Raw genomic sequence first — 18,040 nt, 5'->3', positions numbered from 1 at the left:
TGATCCCAGATCCGTCTTTTTCCTTACGGGTCACCTGTTATGTTGTATTAATGTTTTTCCCTTTCTATTTCAGGTTCTTTCCTTCTACATGGTAAAAGTGTGCACTTTTCTCACCCTGTTTTCCCTAATCGTGTGCGACCGAGCGAGCGGTGTGGTGTCACCCACATCGCCTACTCTCGGACCCGCAGGCAGGAACCGATCCCCCTGTCACTGTCATGGTGCCTCAGGGTGATCCCCGGTGGCCGGTCCTGGACTTTTCCCCACCCCACCCCCCTCCTCGAAGTTGGCTGGGAGGGAGACTGTGGTCTCCGGTGGTGGCCTTCCCCCTTCTTGTAAGGCATTGACACTGTCTTCTGCACCGTCTGCGGGAAGGAGGACTCCCTTCTGCCAGTGACCCTCATCCATCCGAGGGCTCCTGATGATGTCTACGTCAGTGAAGAGCGATTGTGGACTCACCTTTACAGATACAGTTGTGGCCAAAAGTATTGACACCCCTGCAATTCTGTCAGATAATACTCAGTTTCTTCCTGAAAATGATTGCAAACACAAATTCTTTGGTATTATTATCTTCATTTAATTTGTCTTAAATAAAAAACACGAAAGAGAATGAAGCAAAAAGCAAAACATTTATCATTTCACACAAAACTCCAAAAATGGGCCACACAAAACTCCAAAAATGGGCCAGACAAAAGTATTGGCACCCTCAGCCTAATACTTGGTTGCACAACCTTTAGCCAAAATAACTGCGACAAACCGCTTCCGGTAACCATCAATGAGTTTCTTACAATGCTCTGCTGGAATTTTAGACCATTCTTCTTTGGCAAACTGCTCCAGGTCCCTGATATTTGAAGGGTGCCTTCTCCAAACTGCCATTTTTAGATCTCTCGACAGGTGTTCTATGGGATTCAGGTCTGGACTCATTGCTGGCCACCTTAGAAGTCTCCAGTGCTTTCTCTTAAACCATTTTCTAGTGCTTTTCGAAGTGTGTTTTGGTCATTGTCCTGCTGGAAGATCCATGACCTCTGAGGGAGACCCAGCTTTCTCACACTGGGCCCTACATTATGCTGCAAAATTTGTTGGTAGTCTTCAGACTTCATAATGCCATGCACATGGTCAAGCAGTCCAGTGCCAGAGGCAGCAAAGCAACCCCAAAACATCAGGGAACCTCTGCCATGTTTGTCTGTAGGGACCGTGTTCTTTTCTTTGAATGCCTCTTTTTTTCTCCTGTAAACTCTATGTTGATGCCTTTGCCCAAAAAGCTCTACTTTTGTTTCATCTGACCAGAGAACATTCTTCCAAAACGTTTTAGGCTTTTTCAGGTAAGTTTTGGCAAACTCCAGCCTGGCTTTTTTTATGTCTCGGGGGGGTCTTCCTGGGTCTCCTACCATAGTCCCTTTTCATTCAGACGCCGACGGATAGTACGGGTTGACACTGGTGTACCCTCGGACTGCAGAGCAGCTTGAACTTGTTTGGATGTTAGTCGAGGCTCTTTATCCAACATCTGCACAATCTTGCGTTGAAATCTCTTGTCAATTTTTCTTTTCCGTCCACATCTAGAGAAGAGCGACCAAGGTTATTAGAGGACTGGGGGGTCTGCAATACCAAGATGGGTTATTACACTTGGGGCTATTTAGTTTGGAAAAACGAAGACTATGGGGTGATCTTATTTTAATGTATAAATATATGAGGGGACAGTACAAAGACCTTTCTGATGATCTTTTTAATCAAAGACCTGAAACAGGGACAAGGGGGCATCCTCTGCGTTTGGAGGAAAAAAGGTTTAAGCATAATAACAGACGCGGATTCTTTACTGTAAGAGCAGTGAGACTATGGAACTCTGTGCCGTATGATGTTGTAATGAGTGATTCATTACTTAAATTTAAGAGGGGACTGGATACCTTTCTGGAAAAGTATAATGTTGCAGGGTATATATACTAGATTCCTCGATAGGGCGTTGATCCAGGGAACTAGTCTGATTGCCGTATGTGGAGTCGGGAAGGAATTTTTTTCCCCAATGTGGAGCTTACTCTTTGCGACATGGGTTTGTTTTGCCTTCCTCTGGATCAACATGTTAGGGCATGTTAGGTTAGGCTATGGGTTGAACCAGATGGACTTATAGTCTTCCTTCAACCTTAATAACTATGTAACTATGTAGGGAGGTTAGCTTACAGTGCCATGGGCTTTAAACTTCTTGATGACACAGCGCACGGCAGACACAGGAACATTCAGGTCTTTGGAGATGGACTTGTAGCCTTGAGATTGCTCATGCTTCCTCACAATTTGGTTTCTCAAGTCCTCAGACAGCTCTTTGGTGTTCTTTCTTTTCTTCATGTTCAATGTGGTACACACAAGGACACAGGACAGAGGTTGAGTCAACTTTAACACATGTCAACTGGCTGCAAGTGTGATTTAGTTATTGCCAACACCTGTTAGGTGCCACAGGTAAGTTACAGGTGCTGTTAATTACACAAATTAGAGAAGCATTACATGATTTTTCGAACAGTACCAATACTTTTGTCCACCCCCTTTTTTATTTGTGGTGTGAAATTATATCCAATTTGGCTTTAGGACAATTCTTTGTGTTTTTTCATTTAAGACAAATTAATTGAAGATAATAATACCAAAGAATTTGTGTTTGCAAACATTTTCAGGAAGAAACTGAGTATTATCTGACGGAATTGCAGGGGTGTCAATACTTTTGGCCACAACTGTATGTCCTTCTCTCTGTCCCCTGCAGCTACCTGCCTGCCTCACTGATCTCCTGCGACAGGACGCCGCACAGCATATGACGGCACAAAACAGCCGCAGCCATTTTTACTTCAATCCCTGCTAGGGCTTCGTTAACGCCCCTTTCCTGTAGTTGTGCCCCCTTCCCCAACCTTCTGTGCCCAATAAGAGGCCGGTTCTTCTGTCATGGCCGGATCGGGCTACGTCCCCCCACTCTAGGGCTCATATGCATCACGCACTTTATCCCCTATCACGCAGCCTCCTCACCCTGCCTGGTGCGCGCCCCTGGCGGCACAGCCAATAGGAGGGGTCCCTTCTCCCTGACACCGGCCGGCAAAAACCGTCTGGCCACGCCTACCTCTTTGCATGGTGCTTCTTCCCCAAGCGCACTTCACAGCTTGCTTTTCCTGTATCTCCTCGTACAGTGACTCGCTCCATATCAGCTTTGGATATCTATAGCATACAGGGGGGCACAGCCAACCACTCAGTCTGCTGCTTGATCGTTGCTGGCATCGGGTAGGCTCTGTTTTTCCCCTACCCTAGCCATCCTCAACAGTATCACCAAGGCTCAACTTATGCCCCACCCTTGGGAGGCCTCTTTCTGCTCCCCTAAGCCTACTATTATCCACTACGCCTGTGCCTTCTGTAAAAAGAAGTGGTTCTCAGGCCAGCCTTCTCCTTTTTTGTCAGTCCTGCAGCCCTTCTACTTTGTCTGTACCAAAGGAGCCCCCCATCCCCCAGGACGAGAGCACATCCCTTCCTCTGGACTGGGCTGTCCATAGCTGTTGCTATGTCTCAATCGGTCTCCGACCTGACAAAGGTGTCACAGTCCTTGGTCCAGGTCCTAGAGCGTCTACCAAACCTGTCCGCCACCACCAGTGCCCCAAACGCCTCCTACGGTGATTCACATGAACCCGATCGCGACCCTCATAGGGACTGATCAGGCACAAAATCTAAGAAGCAAGCTCTTTCCAGCTCCTCATGCAGCTCCCCAACTTCAAAGATGCCCGCCTTATCCCACGCCCCCTTTTCGGATTCAGTTTTTGGGTCGGATGTGAATTTCCAGTCTGATTCTGACACTGATACAGATCGTAACTCAAAACTGCAAGATATGGTTGATAGCCTTATCTTGGCGATTATTCAAATCCTTAATCTAAAAAAGGATGAGGCTCATGTCCAGGAGGACTCCGTTTCCTTCAAACGAGTAAAACGTCATTCCCAAATGTTTTCCAACCACAGTGAGTTCGAGGCTATAATGTCTAAGCACTGGGAACACCCTGGAAAGCACTTCCCGGGATGGATATTCTCTATCCCTTTAGTCCAGATCTTGTTAGTAAATGGACGAAGTCCCCTACTGTCGATCCGCCGGTTTCTCGTCTGTCTTCCAAGACAGTGTTTGCTCTGCCCGATAGAGTATCTCTCAAGGACTCTACGGATAGGCAGATTGAATCCTTGGCCAAGTCAGCTTTTGAAGCATCGGGCACCTCCCTCTGTCCCATTTTCACTTCCACTTGGGTAGAAAAATCTATGTCTGCCTGGGCAAGAATGCTTCGTGAGGGCATTTTAGTGGCAGCTTCTCCTGATGAGATGGTTGACTTAGCAGAGCGGATTGCCCATGCCGACAAATGACAGCTTCCTTGGATGCGGCCAGTTGTTCTGCCCGGGCTACCAACAATATCGTCGCCATACGCCGTATTCTCTGGCTAAAGGCCTGGAATGCGGACCCACCATCTAAAAAGTCCCTCACTAACCTCTCCTTCCAAGGCTCTAGACTGTTTAAATCTAAACTGGATCAAATAATCTCAGATGCTACTGGGAAAAAAAAGCACCTACCTTCCCCAGCCTAAACCCAAACATCCTTTCAATAAGAGGAAATCCTTTCAGTTTCTTCCCTTTCGGCTTTTCTCTTTGTCAGGGACCTCCTCCCATCAGGACTGTTCTTCTGCTCAATGGGAGAGGAGGAAACTGTCCTTCAAACCAGCTCCTCAATGGCGCCCTCAGGGTCGCTCCTCCAAACCCTCAGGGTCTCGCTCGGACAGGTTCTCCTTGACATGACGGGTCACCCCCACCCGGGAATCTCTCCAGTGTGGGAGGCTGGATTCATCTTTTACGGGTTGCCTGGTTGTCAGTGGTAGACGATGCCTGGGTCAGAGAGCTTGTTACTTCATGCTACAAAATTGAGTTTTCTTCCTCCCAGGAAGACGTTTCTTCCAGTCTCGTGCACCAGCACTCCCGACTCAGGTCCCAGGTATCCTTCAGGCCATCTCTTCCCTGATACGGACAGGAGTAATCGTACCTGTTCCCTTGCACAAACGTTTTTCAGGGTTTTACTCTAATCTCTTCTTGGTCCCGAAGAAAAACGGGTCTCTCTGTCCGATTCTGGACCTCAAACGTCCGAACCGTCACGTTCGGATCCGTCATTTCTGGATGGAGTCCCTACGTTCGGTAATCACCTCCATGGAACCAGGGGAATTTCTCTGCTCTGTGGTCATTCAGGATGCTAATCTGCACATTCCTGTTTGTGGATCTGCACAAAAGCTGTTCCATTCAGCGTGTCCACATGGACATTTCCTCTCTGAACCCTGCTCATACAGGTAATATACAGATGATCAGGTTTTTAAATACATCAGATAGGGATTGCATACATCAGTTAGGACTGCTCTATATGGGTATACCTTGATGCTTGGTGGAGCAGCTTAGTATAAATTTTTTGCAAAAAACGTATGCAAAGGAGTGTTTTTGGTTCTACTGTGCTCTTTTGTGTCTTCACATTCCTGTTTGTGTTCAGAACCAGAGATTCCTCCAGTTTGCGCTTCAGGAGGATCACTATCAATTCACAGCTTCTGCCCCCCAGAGTATTCACGCAGGTCATGGCAGCGGTTATGGCCATCTTTCGTTCCAAGGGGATACTGCTAATCCCTTAGGCTACTTTCACACTAGCGTTTTCTGCAATCCGTCACAGTGCGTCGTTTTGCAGCAAAAACGCATAGACTTGTATTGACGATGCATTTGCGACGGATTGCCACACGTCGCATCCGTCGAGCGATGGATGCGTCGTGCTTTTGCGGACCGTCGGGAGCAAAAAACGCTACATGTAACGTTTTTTGCTCTTGACGGACCGCCCCCACCTCCTCGCACCTTACAATGGAGCAGCGGATGCGCTGGAGAAATGCATCCGCTGCCTCCGTTGTGCAGTACGTTAAACGCTAGCGTCGGAATCTCTCCCCGAAGCATTGCGACGGGGAGATTCCGACGGTAGTGTGAAAGTAGCCTAACTTGGGCGATCTTTTGATCAAGGGACCCTCCTTCCGAGATTGCGACCAGAGTCTTTAGATCTCCCTGAACACTCTTGGCCGTCTTGTTTAGATAGTCAACAGGGAGAAGTCCTCCCTGATGCCAGCTCAGCGCTACGTTTTTCTGGGCATGAGGTTCGACACGGTCCAAGTCACAGTGTTTCTTCCAGGGGAAAAAATCATTTCTCTCTGCCAGGGGGATCCGTGCCCTAGGACATCCATCTCCACATCCCCTATGGCTCTGCATGAACGTCCTGGAGAAGATGATTTTCACCATGGAGGCTGTACCCTTTGCCCAGTTTCATACCTGTCCCCTTCAGCATGCCCTCTTATCTGCATGGGACAAGAGGACCGCTTCCTTGGACTGGTGCATTCTACTGCCTCTCAGGGTGAGGCAGTCTCTAACATGGTGGACTCTCTCCTCCTCAGTTCTGCACGGGAAATCCTTCCTCCCTCTCCGATGGTAGGTCATTACCACCGACCCCAGTCTCCTCAGTTGGGGAGCGGTTTTTCTTCATCACACAGCACACGGTCGCGGGAACTCTCTAGAGACCGCTCTCCCCATCAATTTCTTGGAGATCAGGGCGATTTTCTTTGCCCTTCGCTGCTGGCATACCCACCTCGCAGATCATCTTGTCTGCATCCAGTTGGACATTGCCACTGCCGTGGGCTTACATAATCCATCAAGGTAGGATGCACAGCAAACAGATCATGATGGAGGTCGCAAGAATTCTAATTTGGGCGGCGTGTCATGTTCCCGCCATCTCAGCGGTGCACATTCCGGGATGGACAATTGGGCAGCTGATTTTCTGAGTCTTCAGGGTCTCGCATCTAGCGAGTGGTCTCTCAACCCCACCATCTTTGAACAGATATGTTAAAGATGGGGCACCCCAGACAACGATCTGATGATGTCTCGGATGAATCACAAGGTGCCTCGGTTTGTAGCCAGGTCCCTAGAGCTGCAGGCCATCGGTTACGATGCCTTAGTAGGTCACCTCTTCCACCAGAGTTCGCAGTCTGAGTTTAACGGCATGGCCGTTGAGGCCGCAGTCCTAACAGATGCTGATTTTTTCCATCAGGACATTCAGACCATGATTAACCCCTTCAAGACGCAGCCCTTTTTCGCTTTTGTGTTTTCGTTTTTCGCTCCCCTCCTTCCCAGAGCCATAACTTTTTTTTTTTCCGTCAATATGGCCATGTGAGGGCAAATTTTTTGCGGGACGAGTTGTACTTTTGAACGACACCATTGGTTTTACCATGTCTTGTACTAGAAAACGGTTTAAAAAAATTCCAAATATGGTGAAATTGCAAAAAAAGTGCAATCCCACACTTGTTTTTTGTTTGGTTTTTTTTGCTATATTTACTGAATGCTAAAACTGACTTGCCATTGTGATTTTCCAAGTCATTACGAGTTCATAGACACCAAACATGTCTAGGTTATTTTTTATCTAAGTGAAAAAAAAATTCCAAACTTTGCTTAAAAAAAAAAAAAAAAAAAGAAAAAAAAATTGCGCCATTTTTCGATGCCCGTAGTGTTTCCAGTTTTCGGGATCTCGGGTCGGCTGAGGGCTTATTTTTTGCGTGCCAAGCTGATGTTTTTAGTGATACCACTTTTGTGCAGATACATTCTTTTGATCGCCCATTAATTCTGGCGTTTTGAATTTTTTTCTCGCTACGCCGTTTAGCAATCAGGTTAATCCTTTCTTTTTAATTGATAGATCGGGCGATTCTAAAGGCTGCGATACCAAATATGTGTATGTTTGATATTTTTTTTTTTTTATGTTTTATTTTGAATAAGGCGAAAGGGGGTGATTTAAACTTTTAGATTTTTTTTTAAATTTTTTTCATATCTTTTAAAACATTTTTTTAAAATTTTTGCCATGCTTCAATAGCCTCCATGGGAGGCTAGAAGCTGGCACAACTGGATCGGCTCAGCTACATAGGAGCGATCATTAGATCGCTCCTATGCAGCTGAATTACAAGCTTGCTATGAGCGCTGACCACAGGGTGGCGCTCACAGCAAGCTGGCATCAACAACCATAGAGGTCTCAAGGAGACCTCTGGTTGTTATGCCGACGCATTGCTGACCCACGATCACATGACCGGAAGCGGTAGTTAAATGCCCCTGTCAGCGTTTGACAGCGGCATTTAACTAGTTAATAGCGGCGGTTGGATCGCCACTATTGCGCGCACATGTCAGCTGTACAAAACAGCTGACATGTCGCGACTTTGATGTGGGCTCATCGCCAGAGTCCATATCAAAGGGGGAGACACGACATGTGCCGTACTAGTACGGAGCATGTCGTGAAGGGGTTAAGGCTAGAAAACCAGCATGACCAATGATTTGATCCCTATTTCTTTTTTCCATTCCTTCCATCCTGGGTTTTCACCAAGCAGGCCTTGCCTCTGGTCTCTCACTCAGTACCTTTAAGGGTCAAGTCTCTGCACTGTCGATTCTTTTCCAATGGAATCTGGCTTCTCGTCACCAGGTAAAGACTTTCTTTCAAGGTGTCGCCCACGTGGCACCTCCTTATTGTCCTCCGATAGATCCATGGGATCTTAACTTTGTTCTTGGTACACTCCAGCACCCTCCCTTTCAACCCATTCAGAATGTTCCATCTTCTATCCTGTCATGGAAGGTTGCCTTTTTAGTTGCTATTATGTCCATCAGGAGAGTCTCTGAGTTAACGGCACTGTCATGCCGTTCCTTGTTTTACATCAGGACAAGGTGGGTGGTTCTCAGACCTGTTCCTTCCTTCCTGCCTAAGGTGGTTTCTTCATTTCACATTAATGAGGAAATTGTCCTTCCATCTCTCTGCCCTTTTCCGGTCCATCCTCTGGAGAAGTCTGTCCACAAGCTGCATCTGGTCAGAGCTATCAGTCTATCTTTCAAGGACTGCTTCCTTTCATCATTCTGATGCCCTATTCGTCATCTCTGAAGGTCGTCGTAAGGGGTTCCCAGCTTCCAAGTACACTATTGCCTGTTGGATTCGTTCGGCAATATTTGGGGCATATCAAGTTCAGGACAAACATCCTCCTCCGGCGGTGGTAAAGGCTCACTCCACCCATGCGGTGGGAGCTTCCTGGGCAGTTTGTCACCAGCCCTCTGCTTTGCAGATTTGTAATGCTGTGACCTGGTCATCTTTGCACACCATTGCAAGGTTTTACAGGGTTCATACACATGCCTTGTCTGATGCAGACCTGGGATTGAACGTGCTGCAGGTGGTGGTTGCGCAGCGGCTGACCTGAGTTTGTTTCTTTGCTTTTTTTCTATATTTCCAACCCTTGGGACTGCTTTGGGACGTCCCATGACTACCTGTTTTCCCCAATGAATCGATAAAGATGGATTTTTGGTACTCACTGTAAAATCTTTCTTGGAGCCTTCAATGGAGGACACAGCACCCTCCCTAACAAGTTGATGTACCTATATTGGGCCTATACACCTTTTGTTTGTTGGGTTGGTCTATGTGTTGAATTTTGGTTGCTTCTCCTACTGCTTTAACACTAACTGAGGTGCTTTGTGCCAGTTTGTGGGTTTATACTGCCGAGGAGAAGCTATTTTCCTTTTTTTGTCTAGTGTCGGCCTCTTAGGGACAGCAGCACACACCCATGGTTACCTGTGTCCCCAGAGAAGGCTCAAAGAAAGAGATTTTACAGTGAGTACCAAAAATCCCTCTTTTAAACACATCCAATTATGGAAATTATTATTATTCCAAGATGGTATTGATTAAATTCAACTTTAAAAATAACTTTGTGGGAAAACACCTTTAAGTTTGATTTTGGTGTTCATGTTTTCTATACTTCTCTGTTACTGTAGATATAATTATTTTTTTGTGCTTACTCACTTTCAATTTCCATTGATTCTTACAGGGTTAGTAAGGGAGGAGATTGTGGTGCTTTTGACTGCTCAGTTTGTTACATTCTTTAACCAGACCGCGCTGGAGGTGAGTATAAAGGTATATTAACAAGTAAAACAACTTGGGCGACCTTTGTCTCATATGTTTCATATTCTTCTTTAGACCTTAGTTACCCCTCTAGCTCAAACATACCTTGGATTTGAGGATCTGCAAAACTCCCTGCTATACTTCCTTTGTGGGATTGAGGTATGTGTTCTGAATATAGGCTTTTAGGTGTTGATTATTAGTATCGGTGTGGGCAGTAGAAATGTACTTACAGTGGGTACGGAAAGTATTCAAAGCCCTTTAAATTTTTCACGCTTTGTTTCATTGCAGCCATTTCGTAAATTCAAAAAAGTTCATTTTTTTTTCACATTAATGTACACTCTGCACCCCATCTTGACTGAAAAAAAAAGCAGAAATGTAGAAATTTTTGCAAGTTTATTAAAAAAGAAAAACTGAAATATCACATGGTCTTAAATATTCAGACCCTTTGCTCAGACACTCATTTAAGACATATGCTGTCCATTTCTTTGTGATCCTCCTTGAGATAGTTCTACTCCTTCATTGGAGTCCAGCTGTGTATAATTGAACTGATAGGACTTGATTTGGAAAGGCACACACCTGTCTATGTAAGACCTCACAGTGCATGTCAGACAAAATGAGAATCATGAGGTCAAAGGAACTGGCCAAGGAGCTCAGAGACAGAATTGTGGCAAGGCACAGATCTGGCCAAAAGAATTTCCGCAGTATTCAAGGTTCCTAAGAGCATAGGGGCCTCCATAATCCTTAAATGGAAGAAGTTTGGGACCACCAGAAGTCTTCACAGAAGCTGTGTGTGTGTTCGGCTGTGTGCGGTAACGTTACCGCCAGTACTGTCGTTCACAGATCTGCGGAATCATGCTAGCAGATGTCAGCGTGATCCCACGGTAAAAAAGCAGGCGTGGGCCAATGAGACTACTGCTCCCATCGGGCTATGTCTGCTGTCACTGATAACAGTGACAGCAGGTGCCGCTGTTGTGAGAGTAGTATCATCTGCCGGCGCCTGTGCTAACAAAAAAAGCAAGATTACATACATATTCACATAAAAATAGAATCCCATTATACTCGCCTCACACCAAATCCCTGATGCCCTCGTCTCCTAGAAATAATGTAAAATAATAAACCAACAAATACTCCCTGTCCACGGTAGTCCAGGTAATCCAGATTGTCCCACAACGATCTCAAGTGTAGAACAGTCACATCGGGAGATGTGACTGCGCTACCCGGCTGCCGGTGATACTGACAGGAGCTAATCGCTCCCGCAGTGTATCAGCGGACCAGCTCTGGTGCTCTCACTCGCGGCACCGCTGTGTATATTTATCATATAGCTATAGGATTAGTATTGGATGATAGGTGTCTTATTGGTGCCTCTCCATTACTAAGCCATGGGTGTGATGTCACCGGACAATACAAAGGTGACATCAACCCCACAAATATGAACCCCACTTGCCACCGCTACAGGGCAAGTGGGAAGAGCAAGGCTAAGTGCCAAAATTGGCGCATCTATAAAATGCGCCATTTCTGGGTCGGCTGAGAGCTGATGTTTTTAGCCTGTGGGATGCCAATGTCCATGGCCCCTTCCCAGGATGTTAATATCAGCATGCAGCTGTCTGCCTAGCCATTGCTGGTTTGATTTTATAGGGGACCTCATGTAATTTTTTTTTCTGGGGTTCCCCTGTAAGCTAGCCAGTAAAGGCTAAGGAAACAGCTGTGAGCTGATATTAATAACCTGGGAACCTTTATGGCTATTGGCTCCTTCCCAGAATATTAACCTCAGCCCCCAGCTTTCCCTCTGCTGGTTATGAAAATTACACAGGAGCCCACGCATATTTTTTTAAATAAACAGACATTGCGTTTCACGCAGATTTTGTGTGTGTCTTTTGTTTAATTCCTTATGTACCGTTTTATTAATGAGGGTATCTGGCCTCGGGCTTGGTAATATATATACATTTATATTTGTTTTGTGTGTGTAAACATTATATTTGAACATGGTATGTAATGATATTATGGTCTTCAATGGAGAATGAAAAAGAAGAGGGTAAAAAAACAAGATTTTAGTTTTACAGATAATGGCATGAAAATTAAAAACAATATATAAAATGTATAATGTTTAATAGTAAAATACATTTCCTATAAATAAAGGTCCAGACATTTAACATAATAATTAGTAAGGTAAGAAAGTAAAAAGAGCCCACAATCTTAATAAACTGCTATTGAGAACACCTGTCTTTTGACTTGGTCATGACCAGTGTTACGTTCTGTGCTTGGAGAGAAGGTACTGCTCAGTGGATCTCTTCCTGTACACATATGAGACCTATATGTAATGCTGCATGCCATTAAGATAGCAAGATCTTGCTGACACAATCTCATTATCTTGATCCTGGAAAATTAACTTGCCTACGTGCAAAAGATAGATATTATGGATTTATCCCCCCCCTTCCAATGCAGCAAATGTGACAACTATCACCAGGATGTTTTTTTAACTTGTCACATGAAGCTGAGGTCAAAGATTAGCAGTTTTGCTCATGGTTCTTTATCACAATATGGCTCACATGACACTGATGATACGTACAGAGCTTTTTAGTGTCTCTAGGATGTAGGGCAGGGCTGCTAGGGTTGGGTCCATATGAATATAATTTCACAACTTCATGTCTTTAGATATTGCTGTCAGGATGAAATCAGCACAGTTGTAGTTTTATGTAAACTAGTAATAGTTTATAAAATTGAACTGCACAATTAATTTCTTGTAATTGAAGTGACACCTGCCACAGCGCTCGTGCTGACGTCATAAAGGTGAAGTGAGTTCACTGGCTGTGAACTTGCAGGACCTGTCTGAGGGCACTGAGAGCAGGAGAACTTTCTCACTCTTGCGATACCGTCAGATAGGTAATAGGAGTATAGGAGTAAACAGAAAGACCCTGAGCACATGGGGCTCAGTGTCTTGTTTGATGACGGGCTGTATGGTCTCATCGTGCAACCATGCAGCCTGCTATCTAGATATAGCAGAACTAGACCCATCGTGAGATAAATGGATTAGCAGCATTTCTACGGAAAGGTGAGGAATATTGTTGTTTTTATTTTTTTTTTAATCTTTTGCAGATGACGAGGGCATCGGGGGAAATTGGCAAGGTCATAAGTATGGTTTATTTAAGATTATTAAAGGAGTCTGTCATTCTTTCAATTAAAATACTTTTTTCTGGGTGTCTATGTTTTCTTACAATCTGACTATGGAGTTAGTAATGGGGGCGTCTTCTTGATGCCTGTGTGTGTGTCAGATAAATCTATGTATTCTATGTGTATATATCTATTCTATTCTAACCTGTCACTCTGATTTTACTGTACGCGGCACATGAACTGCCGGCTTTTATTCTATCTATCGACAGTGGGGAAAAAAATATTTAGCCACCAATTGTGCAAGTTCTACCACTTAAAAAGATGAGAGGGGCCTGTAATTGACATCATAGGTAGACCACAACTATAAGAGTCAAAATGTGAAAACAAATCCAGAACACTCAAAACACTCACACTCCAAACTCCACTATGATGAAGACTAAAGAGCTGTCGTAGGACACCAGAAACAAAATTGTAGCTCTGCACTAGGCTGGGAAGACTGAATCTGCAATAGGCAAGCAGCTTGGTGTAATGAAATCAACTGTGGGAGCAATAATAAGAAAATGGAAGACATAAAGACCACTGATCATCTCCTTCGATCTGGGGCTCCATGCAAGATCTCACCCTGTGGTGTCAAAATAATCACAAGAACGATGAGCAAAAATCCCAGAACCATACGGGGGGACCTAGTGAATGACCTGCATAGAGCTGGGACCACTGTAACAAAGGCTACCATCAGTAACACACTACGCCGCCAGGCACTCAGATCCTGCAGTGCTAGACGTGTCCCCCTGCTTAAGCCAGTACATGTCCGGGCCCGTCTGAAGTTTGCTAGAGAGCATTTGGATTATCTAGAAGAGAATTGGGAGACTGTCATATGGTCTGATGAAACCAAAGTAGAACTGTTGAGTAGAAGCAAAACTCGTCATGTTTGGAGGAGACAGAATGCTGAGTTGCATCCAAAGCGCACCATACCTACTGTGAAGCATGGGGGTGGCAACATCATGCTTTGGGGCTGTTTCTCTGCAAATGGACCAGGATGACTAATCCGTGTACATGAAAGAATAAATGGGGCTATGTATTGTGAGATTGTGAGTGCAAACCTCCCTCGGTCAGCAAGGCCATTAAAGATGAAACGTGGATGGGTCTTTCAGCATAATAATCCCAAGCACACTGCCAGGGCAAGAAGGAATGGCTTCATAAGAAGCATATGAAGGTCCTGAAGTGGCCTAGCCAGTCTCCAGCTCTCAAGCCCATAGAAAACCTTTGGAGGGAGTTGAAAGTCTGTGTTGCCCAGCAACAGACCCCAAACATCACTGCTATAGAAGAGAGCCGCATGGAGGAATGGGCCAACATACCACCAACAGTGTGTGCCAACCTTGTGAAGACTTACAGAAAGCATTTAACCTCTGTCAATGCCAATAAAGGATATATAACAAAATATTGAGATGAACATTTGTTAATGACCAAATACTTACTTTCCACCATAATTTGCAAAATAAATCTTGCCAAATCAGACAGGATGATTTTCTGGATTTGTTTTCTCATCATGACTCTGGTAGTTTTGGTCTACCTATGATGTCAATTACAGGCCTCTCATCTTTTTAAGTGAGAGAACTTGTACAATTGGTGGCTGACTAAATACTTTTTTCCCCACGGTATCTAATATATATTGTAGCATGGCTAACGGGTGTGTGGTCGACGGGAGGTATGTGTCTCATAGGTACCTTGTCGCTGTAATGTAGCCCGGATTATTTCTTTGTTTTACATAACCATATATTTGTGTTTCAGGACCTGTGGTGATGTCAGACCACATGGCTAATCATGTGATAGATTACTGGGTGTGGTTAGTCCTATATAAGACAGGCTAATGCTTAACACAGTAGATATGTGTGGAGGTGAAACCCTCCTGAGTGTGTCAAGGCTTCAGGACTGAGCCGGATGAAATGGACACTTGTTTTTCTTTGCCTGAACCAAAGGCTATTTGTTTTCTGTTGTTTTGCCATATGGTTTATGGAGCAATAAACCCAGTGAACTTTAAAGGAACACGCCTCCTGAGTGTCAGCCATCGCACCTGAGTGAGTGGAATCCCTACAATTGGTGGAGAATGCGGGCAGCGTTCCCAGCAGAGACGCAAGTCTATTGTTTAATGTCCTGGGTCAAGTCTGTTGCAAGCCAGCAAGCATCGCCGGGGAAAATGGAGGACCTGCTGAAACACTTGGTTCAGTTACAGTCACAGCAGGAGCAACGGCAGAGCCAGCAGGAGCAAAGGCAGCAAGAGACCAACAGGCTGTTGATGCAGCAGATACAACAGAGCCAGCAGGAGAAACGGCAGCAGATGCAACAAAGCCAGCAGGAGCAACGGCAGCAGATGCAGCTTCTGGCAACCGCCATCCAGGGCAAGATGAGCTCCCCAACCCCAGGTCTGGCTGATGACACCCACGTCCGGAAGACGGTAAGACGCGCATTGCAGAAAATGACCCCCCGGGGATGATGTTGAGGCATTCCTGACGGTGTTTGAGAGGGTCGCTGAGAGGGAAAAACTTCCGCCAGAGCAGTGGGCAGAGGTATTGGCGCCATACCTGACGGGAGAACCCCAGAAGGCGTACTATGACTTGACCTTGCAGGATGCCAAAGAGTATCACAAATTGAAAGCCGAGATTCTAGCACGTTTGGGGGTGACACTGACTGTCAGGGCACAGCGAGTTCACTGCTGGGCCTATCACCAGGACAAACCACCTCGTTCCCAAATGTTTGATCTGTTGCACCTGGTCCAGAAATGGCTGCAGCCAGAGTCATCTACTCCTGCACAGATGGTAGAACGGGTGATGATGGATCGGTTTGTACATTCCCTCCCGAGGCCTATACAGTCTTGGGTTGCCCAGGGTGATCCCCAGAATGCCGACGAGCTGATCGGACTGGTTGAGAGATACCAAGGGTTGGAAGGCTCCTTCGGGAGGCAGCCCATGCCGTACTGGGGGTCCCAGAAGGGAGCTGAGTCCCAAAAAGGGGTGGTGCGTCCAAGGTCACAAAGGGCGGGGGAGGTGGTGCCCAAGGTCCCTACGGGTGATATTATTTGTTGGAGGTGCCACGGGCCAGGACATATAGCTGCCCGTTGTTCCCAGACCACTGAGCAGATGGACTGCAGCATGGCACGCCGTTGTTCATACTATGCGTATCCAGCCTGTAGTGTGAACTCTCCATCCAACGAGGGACCTCAAGCGTGTCCCGTAAAGGTGAACGGTCGAGCAGTAACGGCACTGTTAGACTCGGGGAGCCTAGTGACCCTGGTGAGGGCCACTTTTCCTCTCCACTTGCTCCCAGGAAAGAAGGTCGGAGTGCGGTGCATACATGGTGATGCAAAGGACTACCCTATGGCCAGGGTGGACATTGAAACGGCATGTGGCACTGAGTCCCACATAGTCGGCGTCGTTCAGGACTTGTTGCACCCTATAATTATTGGCCGGGATTTCTGTTTGTTTTGGGATTTGTGGGGGAAAGGTTCTGAGCTCCCTAGCAAGAGTAGGGAACCAATGAACCCTGGAAGGGTGTCGCCACACCCAGAGTCAGACAGGTTTCCTTTTTGTGTCCTGGTTGGAGATGAGGAGGAAGTGTCCCCTGCATCTGACATTCTGGAGTTAGAGGTATCCGGTGAAAATTTTGGGACTGCCCAACATAGGGACCCCACTCTAAGGGAAGCCTTTAATAATGTCACAGTTATTGACGGGGTGGTACAGGAGCCGGGGGCAGACACAAGATTTCCCCATTTTCTGATGAGTGGGGAGTTGTTGTACCGGGTCACGAAAATAAGGGAGGAGTTGGTAGAGCAGTTGGTAGTGCCGGGTCCGTATAGACGGAAGGTGTTGGACATGGCCCATTCACACATCTTGGGTGGACACCTAGGGGTGGAAAAAACGCAGGAACGGGTTGTGCAGAGGTTCTATTGGCCTGGGTGTCACCGGGAAATAGTGAACTATTGCAGGTCCTGCCCTACATGTCAGCTAACTGCTCCCACTCCTCATTTCCGGAACCCCCTTGTGCCACTGCCCATTATTGAGGTACCGTTCAAGAGAATTGCCATGGACTTGGTCGGTCCCTTAGTTAAATCAGCTCGGGGCCATCAGTATATATAAGTCATCCTGGACTATGCCACACGCTATCCTGAGGCAATTCCCTTGAGAAATTCTTCCTCAAAGAGCATAGCCCGCGAGTTGGTCCATGTCTTTTCCCGGACAGGTCTGCCCAAGGAGATCCTGACTGATCAGGGTACACCTTTCATGAGCAAGGTGATGAGGGAGTTATGCAAAGCCCTGAAAATCTCCCAGTTGAGGACCTCGGTGTACCATCCCCAGTCAGATGGCCTTGTTGAGAGATTTAACAAGACACTGAAGAGCATGCTGAGAAAAGCTATAGAGAAAGACGGTAGAGACTGGGATTGTCTCTTACCCTATCTGATGTTTTCCATTCGTGAAGTTCCACAGGCCTCCACAGGGTTCTCACCGTTTGAGCTTCTATATGGCCGACATCCACGAGGACTCCTGGATATAGCCAAGGAAACCTGGGAAGCCGAAGTCACGCCCCACAGAAGCATCATTGAGCATGTGGCCATGATGCAGCTGAGGATTGCAAAGGTGATGCCTATTGTGAAAGATCACCTTCTCCAAGCACAAGAAGCTCAGGCCAGGGTCTACAACCGGTCTGCAAGAGTGAGGCAGTTCAATCCGGGAGACCGAGTTCTTGTGTTAGTTCCGACGGTGGAAAGCAAGTTCTTGGCCAAATGGCAAGGGCCATATGAGGTTGTCGAGAAACTTGGTGAGGTAAATTATAAAATTCACCAACCAGGAAGACGGAAACCATTCCAAGTTTACCATGTCAACCTCATCAAGCCGTGGCAAGATAGAGAGCCGACAGTAACTCCATCGTTGTTAAGCAACCCAGAAGGTGAGGTTGGAGCGGTTACTATAGCAGAGA

At 46.2% G+C, this 18,040-nt stretch overlaps 1 protein-coding gene across 2 annotated transcripts in view; it reads left to right on the top strand.

Moving 5' to 3' along the window:
- LOC138637993 (major facilitator superfamily domain-containing protein 8-like) overlaps positions 1-18,040 on the top strand; it is a 184,133-nt gene that overhangs the window by 120,157 nt on the left and 45,936 nt on the right. For both annotated transcript variants that reach the window (XM_069726934.1, XM_069726935.1), the window contains 2 exons: positions 9,891-9,964; positions 10,040-10,123. In XM_069726934.1, coding sequence (XP_069583035.1) covers positions 9,891-9,964; positions 10,040-10,123 — 158 coding nt within the window. The remainder of the gene's footprint in view (positions 1-9,890; positions 9,965-10,039; positions 10,124-18,040) is intronic.

The sequence above is a fragment of the Ranitomeya imitator genome, chromosome 5, assembly GCF_032444005.1.
Source record: "Ranitomeya imitator isolate aRanImi1 chromosome 5, aRanImi1.pri, whole genome shotgun sequence".
Lineage (NCBI taxonomy): Eukaryota > Metazoa > Chordata > Amphibia > Anura > Dendrobatidae > Ranitomeya > Ranitomeya imitator.
This window is presented reverse-complemented; position numbering and strand designations above follow the sequence as displayed.